Here is a 14,038-nt window from a genome sequence, read left to right as displayed (position 1 = left end):
AAACTTCCTTTTATCCATTTGTCTGCGCATGTCACAATATTTTGCTTAAAGCGTATTTTTGTGTGTGAAAATTCTGAATTTAATGTTATGAAAAACGATAAAAAAATGTTTGGATATCTAAAATGTACCTAAAGTTTCAAAGAGTATTCGTTAAAAGTATGTGTTTGAATGTAAAGTAAATTTAGCGTTTATAATTATAATAATTTTTTTTATTTATTTATTTATTTTGTTTCAGACATAAGTAGTCCATATCTTAATGTTAGTATTACAAAAACAACTTATATCTAATGTTAGTAATATATCGTATAATAATCCGTAAACTGAGGAAAGAAAAAAATTTCTTTAATATTGCTCCGAAAACATCTAAAAAGGACAAAATTATGTTTTGTAACAGCTTTAGAATTCATTAAAATAATGCAATTATTTATATTTTATATTTATTAATTATACGTACGTATTATTATATCAAGTGTTTGCGCTTACATGAATAATGAATATGAATAATGGATTAATTACTAGTAGACTATATCGACCTCCATTTTGATGGCTTCGATTCTCTCTTGCAAGTAAAGTGACGCCTGGGCAGGAACGGTGATACCAGTTGTAAGAAACTAATTTACTGTGTTGCAACTTTATACAATAAAACTTTAACTTAAAATATATGTAATAATAAATCTTCTCATGAATGAAAGCCTAAACATCCTCCCCCGCGTTGAAAGATTTCCTTTCAACAGATTCGTCGTCCAAAAGTGGGCAGATGCGGGTGAGGGGTCTTCTAAGGCAGCCCCTGGTTGTGTTAACATCAGCCACTCGTGCCACACCATCAGGTCCATGGTAGAGACGAGCAACTCGTCCGAGACGCCAGCATAAGGGAGGCAAGTTTTCCTCTTGAAGTAGGACCAAATCTCCAATCTTCAAAGCTGGTCCATACTTTGTTCGCCACTTGGAACGTTGTTGCAGTTCCGAGATGTATTCTTTGTGCCAGCGCTGCCAGAAATGTTGCCTTATTTGTTCAAGACGAGCATATCGTTGGAGTGCGGTCGTCTTCTGTTCCACTAGCTCAGGTGCAGGTAATGCAGTGATTGGTCGTCCAATAAGAAAGTGCCCTGGAGAGAGGGGAAGAAAATCGTTAGGACTAGAGGATAAAGGACACAACGGGCGACTGTTAAGGATACCTTCCACTTGTGCAAATAGTGTGCTTATCTCTTCGAAAGTTAAGTGGGTGTTACCCATAACACGTTTAACATGGTATTTAGCTGATTTTACGCCGGCCTCCCAGACACCGCCGAAATGAGGAGCATAAGATGGTGAGAATTTGAATTTTATTTCCTCTCCAATCGCAAAATCTAACACTGAATCAGAATAGGATTTTAAAAAAATAGCAATTTCTTTAGCTGCTCCTACAAAATTGCGACCATTGTCACAAAATATTTCCAGCGGCTTACCACGCCTAGCAATAAAACGGCGTAAAGTCATTATGAATGCGTCTTTGGTTAAATCGCTGACGGCTTCTAAATGTATGCATTTGTAGCGAAGGCAAATGAATAGACACAAATAACATTTTACAAGCCGAGCTCCGCGACCCCGTCTATTTAGTATCATGAATGGACCCGCGAAGTCGATGCCTACAGTACGAAACGGAAAATCGACTGTAACACGTTGTGATGGCAAAGTTCCCATGAATGGACTTAGAGTTTTACCTCGCAGCCGTCTGCATGTGATGCACTTTTGAACTGTGCTTCTAGCTAAGCGTCGACCATTGATAGGCCATATCTGATCCCGTACAGAAGCGAGCAGTAATTGTGGGCCTGCGTGTAAATTTCGTAAATGACAATCTTCAAAAATGAGCTTGGTAAGATGATGAGAGGCATGTAAAAGTATCGGGTGCTTTCTATCATAACTTAAATTAGAAGCATCTATACGACCACCGACTCTAATTAAACAGTTTGCATCAATAAATGGAGACAAAGATAAAATGTTTGACTTAGAATTTATAAATTTATTTTTAGTTAACGAATCATATTCTTGTGGAAATAGCTGTTTTTGAGCTGTTATACATAAATAATAAAATGAATCATTCAATTCTTCAATTGTAAGTTTACTGACTATTTTATTTTTAGGATTTTTTATGTTATAAAGAAATCGCTTTACATATGCAACTATGCGTTTTAATTTATTAAGCTTAGAGTAATTTTCTATATTTATGACAGAATCCATTGAATTTATTGTAGCTGTATGTGATTTTATTTCCGGTAAAGTAGAATCTGAATTTTTAATTAATTGTGGCCATTCACACTCTGGTTTTAAAAGAAATGAAGGCCCTGACCACCACAATGACATATTAACAATTTCATTGGGTTGTACTCCTCTTGATATAAGATCAGCAGGGTTCTCAGAGGATGGAACATAACGCCAAGAATTAGCATCTGTTAACTCGCAAATTTCAACAATTCGGTTGGCTACGAAAGTTTTTAAAGTACTGAAGTTGGCTCGGAGCCACCCAAGGACAACACTAGAGTCACACCAATGAATAAGACGTACATTTTGATATCTTAAAGAATCAATAGTTGTTTTTACCAATCTCGCAGACAATAAAGCGGCGCACAGCTCAAGCCGTGGTATTGTCATTGGTTTTATTGGCGCCACTTTGGACTTTCCACATAACAAAGAAACGGTAACATTACCTAGAGAGTCAAGGGATCGCATATATAGACACGCCCCATATGCAGACTGAGATGCATCGCTGAAAGAATGCAGTTCAATGGATGATGGTGAATCACAAAGTGTGCGTCTAGGTATGTCTAGTGATTTTAAACAATGCAAATTATCAGCAAATTTTTTCCATTCGAAATTAATATGATCAGAGACTGGTTCATCCCAAGTTAGTTTTTCAGTCCATAAAAGTTGTAATAATAATTTAGGTTTGATTATGCATGGACTCAATAACCCAAGAGGATCAAAAATTTTAAATGATGAAGATAATATGAATCTTTTGGTTAACACATTACTTGAAGGTATCTGTATAGAAACATGCAAATTATCTGTGTTGGAATTCCAACCTAACCCTAACGTATTTAATGAATTACTAATGCTTAAATTATCCTTTGAATCGACTACATCAGACTGATAAATTGCCTTTGAATTTGATCTAAATTTTCTTAAATTAAAACATCCCTTCCTAAGTGCTTCAACTACGAACTTCTGTATATAGAGAAGGGTGTCTTCTTCATCTGCACCAGTTATTAGGTCATCAACGTAAAAGTCGTGTTGAATAATTGTTTTTATGAGATCGTCATCGCATTCCTCCCCCAGTTGCCAAAGGCACCGAGTACTCAAATAGCTGGCACTTTTAAACCCGTAAGTGACAGTATTTAATCGATACGTTTCTAAAGGTTTTGACTCATCTTCTCTCCACAGTATGAGCTGCAGATTACGATCCTCTTCATGAAGGAGAATCTGGCGGTACATTTTTTCTATGTCCCCTGTCAAGAGATATTTATACTGTCGGGCTCTAATCAAAATGGAAAAAAGAGAGTCTTGAATATTTGGGCCCTTTAACTGTATGTCATTTACAGATAGACCTGAGGAAGTGCGTGCCGACCCATCAAAAACTACGCGTAATTTTGTTGATTCACTGTTAGCTTTGAATACAGCATGATGGTATAAAAAATATGATGTACCTAGATTTGACGTTGATATTTTTTCCAAATGGCCTAACTGTGCATATTCATTAATAAAATTGCTATATTGTGATTTCATTTCTGGTTTCTTGTTTAATCGCTTTTTAAATTAAGGAAGCGCCTTTTCGCTAGTGTATAAGAATCGCCCAACACATCGGGTGTATTAGCTAATGGGAGCCTAACACAGAATCTACCCGTGGGAAGACGGTATGTATGACGAATAAAATGGTTTTCGCATTCTTTATCTGCATCAGATAATATTGGGTCTTGGGGAACTGATTCTAATTCCCAAAATTTAGATAATTGTGAATCAATTTTGTTGAAGTAAGATAGGTTAGACAGACACTGATTATAATTGCTTTTATGAATATTATTAGTAGAGGTAGAGATAGGGCCTCCGATCAGCCACCCTAGCTTGGAACTTCTTAGTTTAGGATTATTAGGGCCCAGAGATCTCTGCTCAGAGCCTAAGATGTCCCAAAATACATCGGCACCAATAATGATTTCTACTGGTGCGGGTTGATCAAAGGTCGGGTCTGCTAACTGAATGTTTTTTGGTAATTTGAATTGCTGAATATTGATGGATTGAATAGGGATTTCTCCTGAAAGATTCTTTAGTACTAAACATGAAAGTGAAATACTAAAATCTTTGTTAACTAATGAATTGAATTTCAAATTGCATGACTCTGTGACTTTATCACAAGAGTTGTTGCCTATGCCTATAACGTTGATTGTATGGATTGGATTTGAATCTAGCGACAATGATTGTTTAAGAGATTGAGTAATAAATGAAGATTGGCTGCCGCAGTCCAGCAGTGCGCGGACTGTTTTGCTTTGATTTGTATTAGGATTTGTTACATTGATTAATGCTGTAGACAATATGATTTGATTAAAGTTTTGTTTAGAAAAATTTGCTAATGAATGATTATTACTGAGATTAGTATCGTTTTCTACTGTAGGAATTTTAGAACTAGTTTTGTTTTTGGTGATGTGCAAAAGAGTATTGTGTCTCTTATTACACTCACGGCAAGGTCCTAAGTGGCATTCACGAATTGAATGCCCAAATCTTAAGCAATTAGGACACAAGTTTAACTTAGAAACTTCAATTTTGCGTTCTTCAACATTTTTGCTTAAAAATATAGGACAATTATATATTCGGTGATCTCCTTTGCATAGAACACAGCGATAATTTATTTGACTTGTGGCTGCAAAAGATTTCAATTGTCGTTCACCAAAATTATTTTTACGAATTAATGGAATTGCAGGTCGTGACTGAGACAATATTTTATCTGGTTTATTTCGATTTAAACTTTCGAGAACATCTGAACGATCGGATAAGAATTTATGAAATTGTTTAAGTGTGGGTACATCATCCAATGTATTACGATATTCCTGCCACTTAACCATAGTAACATTGTCTAATTTTGATGATACCATATGAATAATGAGCGTGTCCCACTTGTCAGTAGGTTCGCCTAAAGTAGCTAAAGCACGAAGGTTTTTTGTTACATGATCTACCAAAAATCGAAGTGATCTTTCTGATTCACGAGCCACTGTATTTATGTTAAAAAGAGCACTGAGATGATGAGTTATAAGTTGTTTTTTGTTATCATAACGTTCACAAAGCAAAAGCCAAGCATCGTTATAATTTGCCTCGGATATTTCAATATTAGAAACTATACGTGCAGCATCCCCCTCCAAATATGATACCAAATAATGAAATTTATGAATTGACTGAAGTCTATCATTATTATGTACTAGTGATAAAAATGAATCCCGAAAATCTAACCATCTGAAATAAGAGCCATCAAATTTGGCAATCTGAATTTGTGGAAGCTTAAAGTTGACCTCGTGACGATCATGATTACAACAAGAATGTTCAAGAATAGTTTGATCTTCGCGCGGCGAGCTAGTGTTACTTGTGTCTTTCTGATTATTCTGAATTATTTGTAACCCCGTTGCAATAGTAATACAAAAATCCTGTTCAATATTATCACGCTCGATAAGCTCACTGGTCATATTCTCAAAATTAAGTACTTCTATTCGTGATTGTAGCATATCAAAATCATCTGACAGTTTTTTAATTTTATCTACCTTCAATTGTAATTCGCCTATCTGAAGCGACGTCAAACTAATCGAGGAAATAGAATTCAAATAAGTTTTAAATTTAGTAATGCGGCCTTTTACAGAACTACGTCTTACACATAGATCCTTCAACTCCTTTGCATTAACTGTTGAGACACTACTAGCTTCGGTCATTGTGGTTATTTAAATTTATAACTATTACAAAATTAATACAAATACTTAATTCAAATAAAGTAAAGTGATTATAAAAAATAAAATAAAAAAATATACCTAAATGCAAAGAAGTGAATAGGCAAATCGAAAGTAAATTAAGTAGGTAGTTAAAAAATAATAATAATGTCTCACGCTCCTCAATTCGACGATGCTCAGGACTCCGCGTTCGCACCGCTCGTAAACAAAAAAAGTGTTCGCAGCAAGCACTGGTTACCGCTCAGCTGATCCACTAGCTGCACCGGTCGGCCGGCGTCAAGCGTAGCGCGCAGCATTCAAAAATCCTGAAGTATTCGGCGAATAAATTAATATGATTTCCCGTCAACACTATTACGTTAATTCGTATTATAATTTTACATTAATTCGTATAACTCGTATATAAAAATAACAAAAATACAATACTGTTCATCTATTGTTATAATAAGTAACTTTTTACTGCAACTTAAAGATTAAATTTACTTTATTGAATAATTCTTTGTTAGTTTTACTATGGCTTTATTAAATAATTAAATATTTTACGTCTAAAAATGTTGATTCATAACTGTTTTTAATGAAATTAATACGTAATATAACTTTTAACAAAATGGATGTAGGTAGATAAAACACTTTTTTAAACACTTTTGGGCAGATGCGGGTGAGGGGTCTTCTAAGGCAGCCCCTGGTTGTGTTAACATCAGCCACTCGTGCCACACTATCAGGTCCATGGTAGAGACGAGCAACTCGTCCAAGACGCCAGCATAAGGGAGGCAAGTTTTCCTCTTGAAGTAGGACCAAATCTCCAATCTTCAAAGCTGGTCCATACTTTGTTCGCCACTTGGAGCGTTGTTGCAGTTCCGAGATGTATTCTTTGTGCCAGCGCTGCCAGAAATGTTGCCTTATTTGTTCAAGACGAGCATATCGTTGGAGTGCGGTCGTCTTCTGTTCCACTAGCTCAGGTGCAGGTAATGCAGTGATTGGTCGTCCAATAAGAAAGTGCCCTGGAGAGAGGGGAAGAAAATCGTTAGGACTAGAGGATAAAGGACACAACGGGCGACTGTTAAGGATACCTTCCACTTGTGCAAATAGTGTGCTTATCTCTTCGAAAGTTAAGTGGGTGTTACCCATAACACGTTTAACATGGTATTTAGCCGATTTTACGCCGGCCTCCCAGACACCGCCGAAATGAGGAGCATAAGATGGTGAGAATTTGAATTTTATTTCCTCTCCAATCGCAAAATCTAACACTCAATCAGAATAGGATTTTAAAAAAATTTTTGATGGATCGGCACGCACTTCCTCAGGTCTATCTGTAAATGACATACAGTTAAAGGGCCCAAATATTCAAGACTCTCTCTTTTCCATTTTGATTAGAGCCCGACAGTATAAATATCTCTTGACAGGGGAATCAAGTCTATCACATAGAAAAAATGTACCGCCAGATTCTCCTTCATGAAGAGGATCGTAATCTGCAGCTCATACTGTGGAGAGAAGATGAGTCAAAACCTTTAGAAACGTATCGATTAAATACTGTCACTTACGGGTTTAAAAGTGCCAGCTATTTGAGTACTCGGTGCCTTTGGCAACTGGGGGAGGAATGCGATGACGATCTCATAAAAACAATTATTCAACACGACTTTTACGTTGATGACCTAATAACTGGTGCAGATGAAGAAGACACTCTTCTCTATATACAGAAGTTCGTAGTTGAAGCACTAAGGAGAGGGTGTTTTAATTTAAGAAAATATAGATCAAATTCAAAGGCAATTTATCAGTCTGATGTAGTCGATTCAAAGGATAATTTAAGCATTAGTAATTCATTAAATACGTTAGGGTTAGGTTGGAATTCCAATACAGATAATTTGCATGTTTCTATACAGATACCTTCAAGTAATGTGTTAACCAAAAGATTCATATTATCTTCATCATTTAAAATTTTTGATCCTCTTGGGTTATTGAGTCCATGCATAATCAAACCTAAATTATTATTACAACTTTTATGGACTGAAAAACTAACTTGGGACGAACCAGTCTCCGATCATATTAATTTCGAATGGAAAATATTTGCTGATAATTTGCATTGTTTAAAATCACTAGACATACCTAGACGCACACTTTGTGATTCACCATCATCCATTGAACTGCATTCTTTCAGCGACGCATCTCAGTCTGCATATGGGGCGTGCCTATATATGCGATCCCTTGACTCTCTAGGTAATGTTACCGTTTCTTTGTTATGTGGAAAGTCCAAAGTGGCCCCAATAAAACCAATGACAATACCACGGCTTGAGCTGTGCGCCGCCTTATTGTCTGCAAGACTGGTAAAAACAACTATTGATTCTTTAAGATATCAAAATGTACGTCTTATTCATTGGTGTGACTCTAGTGTTGTCCTTGGGTGGCTCCGAGCCAACTTCAGTAACTTAAAAACTTTCGTAGCCAACCGAATTGTTGAAATTTGCGAGTTAACAGATGCTAATTCTTGGCGTTATGTTCCATCCTCTGAGAACCCTGCTGATCTTATATCAAGAGGAGTACAACCCAATGAAATTGTTAATATGTCATTGTGGTGGTCAGGGCCTTCATTTCTTTTAAAACCAGAGTGTGAATGGCCACAATTAATTAAAAATTCAGATTCTACTTTACCGGAAATAAAATCACATACAGCTACAATAAATTCAGTGGATCCTGTCATAAATATAGAAAATTACTCTAAGCTTAATAAATTAAAACGCGTAGTAGCATATGTAAAGCGATTTCTTTATAACATAAAAAATCCTAAAAATAAAATAGTCAGTAAACTTACAATTGAGGAATTGAATGGTTCATTTTATTATTTATGTATAACAGCTCAAAAACAGCTATTTCCACAGGAATATGATTCGTTAACTAAAAACAAATTTATAAATTCTAAGTCAACCATTTTATCTTTGTCTCCATTTATTGATGCAAACGGTTTAATTAGAGTCGGTGGTCGTATGGATGCTTCTAATTTAAGCTATGATAGAAAGCACCCAATACTTTTACATGCCTCTCATCATCTTACCAAGCTCATTTTTGAAGATTGTCATTTACGAAATTTACACGCAGGCCCACAATTACTGCTCGCTTCTGTACGGGATCAGATATGGCCTATCAATGGTCGACGCTTAGCTAGAAGCACAGTTCAAAAGTGCATCACATGCAGACGGCTGCGAGGTAAAACTCTAAGTCCATTCATGGGAACTTTGCCATCACAACGTGTTACAGTCGATTTTCCGTTTCGTACTGTAGGCATCGACTTCGCGGGTCCATTCATGATACTAAATAGACGGGGTCGCGGAGCTCGGCTTGTAAAATGTTATTTGTGTCTATTCATTTGCCTTCGCTACAAATGCATACATTTAGAAGCCGTCAGCGATTTAACCAAAGACGCATTCATAATGACTTTACGCCGTTTTATTGCTAGGCGTGGTAAGCCGCTGGAAATATTTTGTGACAATGGTCGCAATTTTGTAGGAGCAGCTAAAGAAATTGCTATTTTTTTAAAATCCTATTCTGATTCAGTGTTAGATTTTGCGATTGGAGAGGAAATAAAATTCAAATTCTCACCATCTTATGCTCCTCATTTCGGCGGTGTCTGGGAGGCCGGCGTAAAATCAGCTAAATACCATGTTAAACGTGTTATGGGTAACACCCACTTAACTTTCGAAGAGATAAGCACACTATTTGCACAAGTGGAAGGTATCCTTAACAGTCGCCCGTTGTGTCCTTTATCCTCTAGTCCTAACGATTTTCTTCCCCTCTCTCCAGGGCACTTTCTTATTGGACGACCAATCACTGCATTACCTGCACCTGAGCTAGTGGAACAGAAGACGACCGCACTCCAACGATATGCTCGTCTTGAACAAATAAGGCAACATTTCTGGCAGCGCTGGCACAAAGAATACATCTCGGAACTGCAACAACGTTCCAAGTGGCGAACAAAGTATGGACCAGCTTTGAAGATTGGAGATTTGGTCCTACTTCAAGAGGAAAACTTGCCTCCCTTATGCTGGCGTCTCGGACGAGTTGCTCGTCTCTACCATGGACCTGATGGTGTGGCACGAGTGGCTGATGTTAACACAACCAGGGGCTGCCTTAGAAGACCCCTCACCCGCATCTGCCCACTTTTGGACGACGAATCTGTTGAAAGGAAATCTTTCAACGCGGGGGAGGATGTTTAGGCTTTCATTCATGAGAAGATTTATTATTACATATATTTTAAGTTAAAGTTTTATTGTATAAAGTTGCAACACAGTAAATTAGTTTTTTACAACTGGTATCACCGTTCCTGCCCAGGCGTCACTTTACTTGCAAGAGAGAATCGAAGCCATCAAAATGGAGGTCGATATAGTCTACTAGTAATTAATCCATTATTCATATTCATTATTCATGTAAGCGCAAACAAATTTCTTGCAAGTTGTAAAAAACTAATTTACTGTGTTGCAACTTTATACAATAAAACTTTAACTTAAAATATATGTAATAATAAATCTTCTCATGAATGAAAGCCTAAACATTAAGTGTTTGCAACTTCTTTCCGGTTTACCCTCTTCATTTGCTTTGCCTAAAGCTTGCAATACCGTCTTTGTAAATTTATATATTCTAGTTATCTTAATATTATTTGCTTATTTCTTTTTGTGTATATATATAAATAATATTTGTATTTAATCCTAATTTTTTATTAAATGTGACAATTATAAACAAACCTAGTATAAGTATCGTATTCGCAGACGATATTTTAATACTAACGTTGAATTACAAATAATGTTATTTCAACAATTATGTTACTGGTATTCTAAGGGCGTAGTTCACAATTTTTTGGATGTGGACGCTTTTTGACGGATGACGATACAAATAGACTTTAACAGCGAGAGGTAGAATAGGCCAGTAGGACCTGTTTCTCCTCAATTAATAAACGACAGCTTTAAGATTAATGTATGCGTATAGAAATATCTCATAAATATAGTAGAATTCGATTGGTAAAAAGAATAATGAATCAAAAACTTTTTACTGTCGGATAACTTTTTTCAAAATTATTTCCAATGTCAGTTTGTAGTAACGTTCGATTTATATAATATACGAGTATATTTGATTTTTTTTTCATATTATATATATGTCATATGTACAATTATATTTTATTGTATTGTGTAATATTTTTGTTGGTGTTTTAAGTAATAATTTCACGTTTATAGATATAAGTGGAAACTTTGCTGACTTAATCATTTTTATTGTTTTGTGTATTAATTGTATTGTTGTGTGCTGTTTGTTTCCCAATAAATAATAAATTAAAAAATAAAATAAAATAAATAAGTGCTGTAATCCGTCAAATAGTGTCCACAACTAATGGAACAGACGCTTAGCATATTAAAGTAATTTTTTGAATTGTTTAGTAAGGTAAACAACATTTTTAACATTATTTCTCTTATTTACAAAGAACAAGTAATTTTATAGCTTTATTAAGCAAAACATTAGTCAAATACGTGTTAATATCGAATAGAAAAATATAAATAAAGAGTACATTGCTATGTTTTGCGACCTTCAGCCGCATCCCTCTGACGCAGAGGTGAATGTACTATGGGGTGGCGGTACGCATGCGCTGAGGATCTTTCGTTTATCCCAAATTTCTTACGGAATTCGTTTCTCAAATTATGCGTACCCTTGCTTTTATTCACATAAATTTAAAGGTCGTTGAAATTCGCAGGGGTTGCTATGTGTATCGTTAAAATTGTACCTCATTAAGTTAAATACTATTACTATTAATAAATGATAATTTATTTTATTTCAACTATTGTGTATATTAAAATATAAAATGTTGAATCGTAAAAATATGTATATACAAGTTAGTTCGCAAAGGCGACTTTATTACTTATAGCGATGTCTTCCAAACAAGCTTTATTGACAAAATTTTAGGTAAAGGAATAGATATATGCTTTGCGTTATAGGTACAAAAAAAACTTCTCTGATAAGCTCTTGTTTAGAAAAATTGTGTTATTTTTAACTTAAAAATCCTAATTAGAAACCAATAATAATAATCCTTCTATAGAAACAGCTTATCTGTATAGTAATAAAGCGTTGAGTGCAAACCGTTTATAAAATTCTAGTCTCTAAATATATAAACATTAGGATTAGGCGCTGGTAACAAGATGATATTTGTAATAAGAGTACTATTTTAATTTTTCCATTTTGTGTACAGAACGGTGTAAAATACTCTAGAATACACTAGTAAAATTTTAAATGAGTTTGAATTTGGAATTTTTAACGAAACAGCAGACATTTAAGATTAAAATGGTCTATTCAATAAAACGACAATTTGGTATGTAACCATAATATTTATCTAAACTCCTAACACAAATACACAAGCTTAACTTGAAATAAATTTGATTCTAGAAATGTTAAATAAAATAAAAATATTTAAGATTAAAGTGTAAAGTAAGGCGAAGCGAAAATATATAAAGATTAATCATTTCAATCAGGTCAATCACTACCATGGGTTTTTGAGCAGGCAAATTTTTAAAAAACAAAAACATAAAAGTGTGCTCACGTAGAACATACCCTGTTATTTTAAGCGGCACGCTTATTATTGAAGTAAATTACTTAATAGTGCCGACGACGGGACGAGCACGACACGAGATGAGAGGTAAGGATGAAAATGATGAAATATGCAAATTATGTCTACAGTTGATAGACTAGTAGATAGTTAGTGAGATTAAAAGCGTATGGGTTGATATATGATTAGATTTTTGTAGTTTTGTATTTTTATGTTAATAGTTGAATGGAAAAATATTTTGTTACTAATTGTTTAGTTATTTTTCAATCAAATAACTAGTTTAACATGTTATAATATTAATGAAAACTATTGAAGTAACTTTAGATATGTTTTCAATTGTTTATTACATGGAGTTATGTTCCCAGGTAATATAAATTGCTATAATTATATATTTTTAATCATTTAGTTAAGTCTTGACGAATTACAAAACTAATTATTAAAGAATATCTTTAAATATACGTAAACATAACTGTTTCATTAAAAGTCGAGAAGATTAACTAAAACAAAAAGGCGATGTCAATCACTTTTTCAATAAATATTTACGCCTTTTACCATAAAAGAGCCTAATCGGTTTCCTAGAATCTGGATTCTAAGTAAGGGTTGGAGAATGAGAAAAAACTCATTATACGGTCATTAGGGTTCAGTTACTGAGCGAGAACTGTCATGATGAAGAAGGATGTGTTTTTTGTTTAGAGGATTTGATTTGAATTTAAAATTAATATAAGATTTAAATTTATTTAATATCATGCTTCGTCAAGGTAAATAAAAGTGGATTTAATTAGTCTGTAAATGTAATGTTGTTCGAACATAGTCTATTCACCATGTAAAAGACTTGAAAATTATTCGACCACTCTGCTCAACGAGTAACGATCACTTGTTTTTGTGGTAGCAACCGTAAATGGTCTTTACGTGCTCTCAGAGGCACGATGGTAAGATGCACAAGAACATACGCTAAGAACAGAAAGTCCCGAGTACCCGAGTAGGAATATCAATACGTGGTTGCCAGATCTAAGAGGATACTTGCTTATTTCAAAGGAAATTCTGAGACAGTTATATTCGTCAACCCGCATGCTGCGAGCAGCATTTTAGGCGATGTCCTTACCCAGTTGTGGCATAGTTTGTAAGGATGTAGACTGTTATAATAGATGGGGGTGTGTAGGAGTATTAGCTTAAGAATTATAAAAATTTAAACTTCTACTTTAAACATTAGATTTTTGTCTTCATCACCGCAATACCATTTTAACTGTGTGAGTGTGTATTTTTTTTTTTTTTGTATATAATTCTGTTAAATTATGGATAGCAAATACTTTGTAGGTAATGTAAGTAATTAATCCTTCCAATTATTTTCTTACTTTTTACATTACATATTTAAATAAGACGCTCCTGCCCGTCTTCGGCCTGTGTGTTTCAAAGCCAGCAGATAAATGGTTTACTCGCCATCGGTCGGCTTCTTAAGTTCCAAGGTGGTAGTGGAACTGTGTTATCCCTTAGTCGCCTCTTACGACACCTACGGGAA

General features: G+C 34.9%; 5 protein-coding genes across 5 annotated transcripts; 2 read left to right on the top strand and 3 right to left on the bottom strand.

The window, feature by feature from the left end:
- Positions 1-601: 601 nt before the first annotated feature.
- On the bottom strand, positions 602-1,599 carry LOC123669958. The gene has a single exon (XM_045603468.1). It carries the CDS (start codon positions 1,474-1,476, stop codon positions 694-696), a length of 783 nt encoding a protein of 260 aa, XP_045459424.1. The 5' UTR covers positions 1,477-1,599; the 3' UTR covers positions 602-693.
- Positions 1,600-1,745: 146 nt separating this feature from the next.
- Positions 1,746-3,468, bottom strand: LOC123670437. The gene is made up of 2 exons (XM_045603933.1): positions 2,152-3,468; positions 1,746-1,808 (listed from the first exon to the last, which is right to left on the bottom strand). The coding sequence occupies exons 1-2, from the start codon at positions 3,466-3,468 to the stop codon at positions 1,746-1,748; spliced, it is 1,380 nt and encodes a 459-aa protein (XP_045459889.1).
- Positions 3,469-3,773: 305 nt separating this feature from the next.
- Positions 3,774-5,939, bottom strand: LOC123670436. The gene has a single exon (XM_045603932.1). It carries the CDS (start codon positions 5,937-5,939, stop codon positions 3,774-3,776), a length of 2,166 nt encoding a protein of 721 aa, XP_045459888.1.
- Positions 5,940-7,381: 1,442 nt separating this feature from the next.
- LOC123670435 lies at positions 7,382-9,104 on the top strand. The gene is made up of 2 exons (XM_045603930.1): positions 7,382-8,698; positions 9,042-9,104. Exons 1-2 carry the CDS (start codon positions 7,382-7,384, stop codon positions 9,102-9,104), a joined length of 1,380 nt encoding a protein of 459 aa, XP_045459886.1.
- A 146-nt stretch (positions 9,105-9,250) lies between these two features.
- On the top strand, positions 9,251-10,234 carry LOC123669957. Its single transcript, XM_045603467.1, has one exon. The coding sequence runs from the start codon at positions 9,374-9,376 to the stop codon at positions 10,154-10,156; it is 783 nt and encodes a 260-aa protein (XP_045459423.1). The 5' UTR covers positions 9,251-9,373; the 3' UTR covers positions 10,157-10,234.
- Positions 10,235-14,038: the final 3,804 nt, after the last annotated feature.

Source organism: Melitaea cinxia, chromosome 4 (genome assembly GCF_905220565.1).
Source record: "Melitaea cinxia chromosome 4, ilMelCinx1.1, whole genome shotgun sequence".
In the NCBI taxonomy this organism is placed as follows: Eukaryota; Metazoa; Arthropoda; class Insecta; order Lepidoptera; family Nymphalidae; genus Melitaea; species Melitaea cinxia.
The sequence above is the reverse complement of the archived record's forward strand: the minus strand, read 5'-3'. Positions and strand labels throughout refer to the sequence as shown.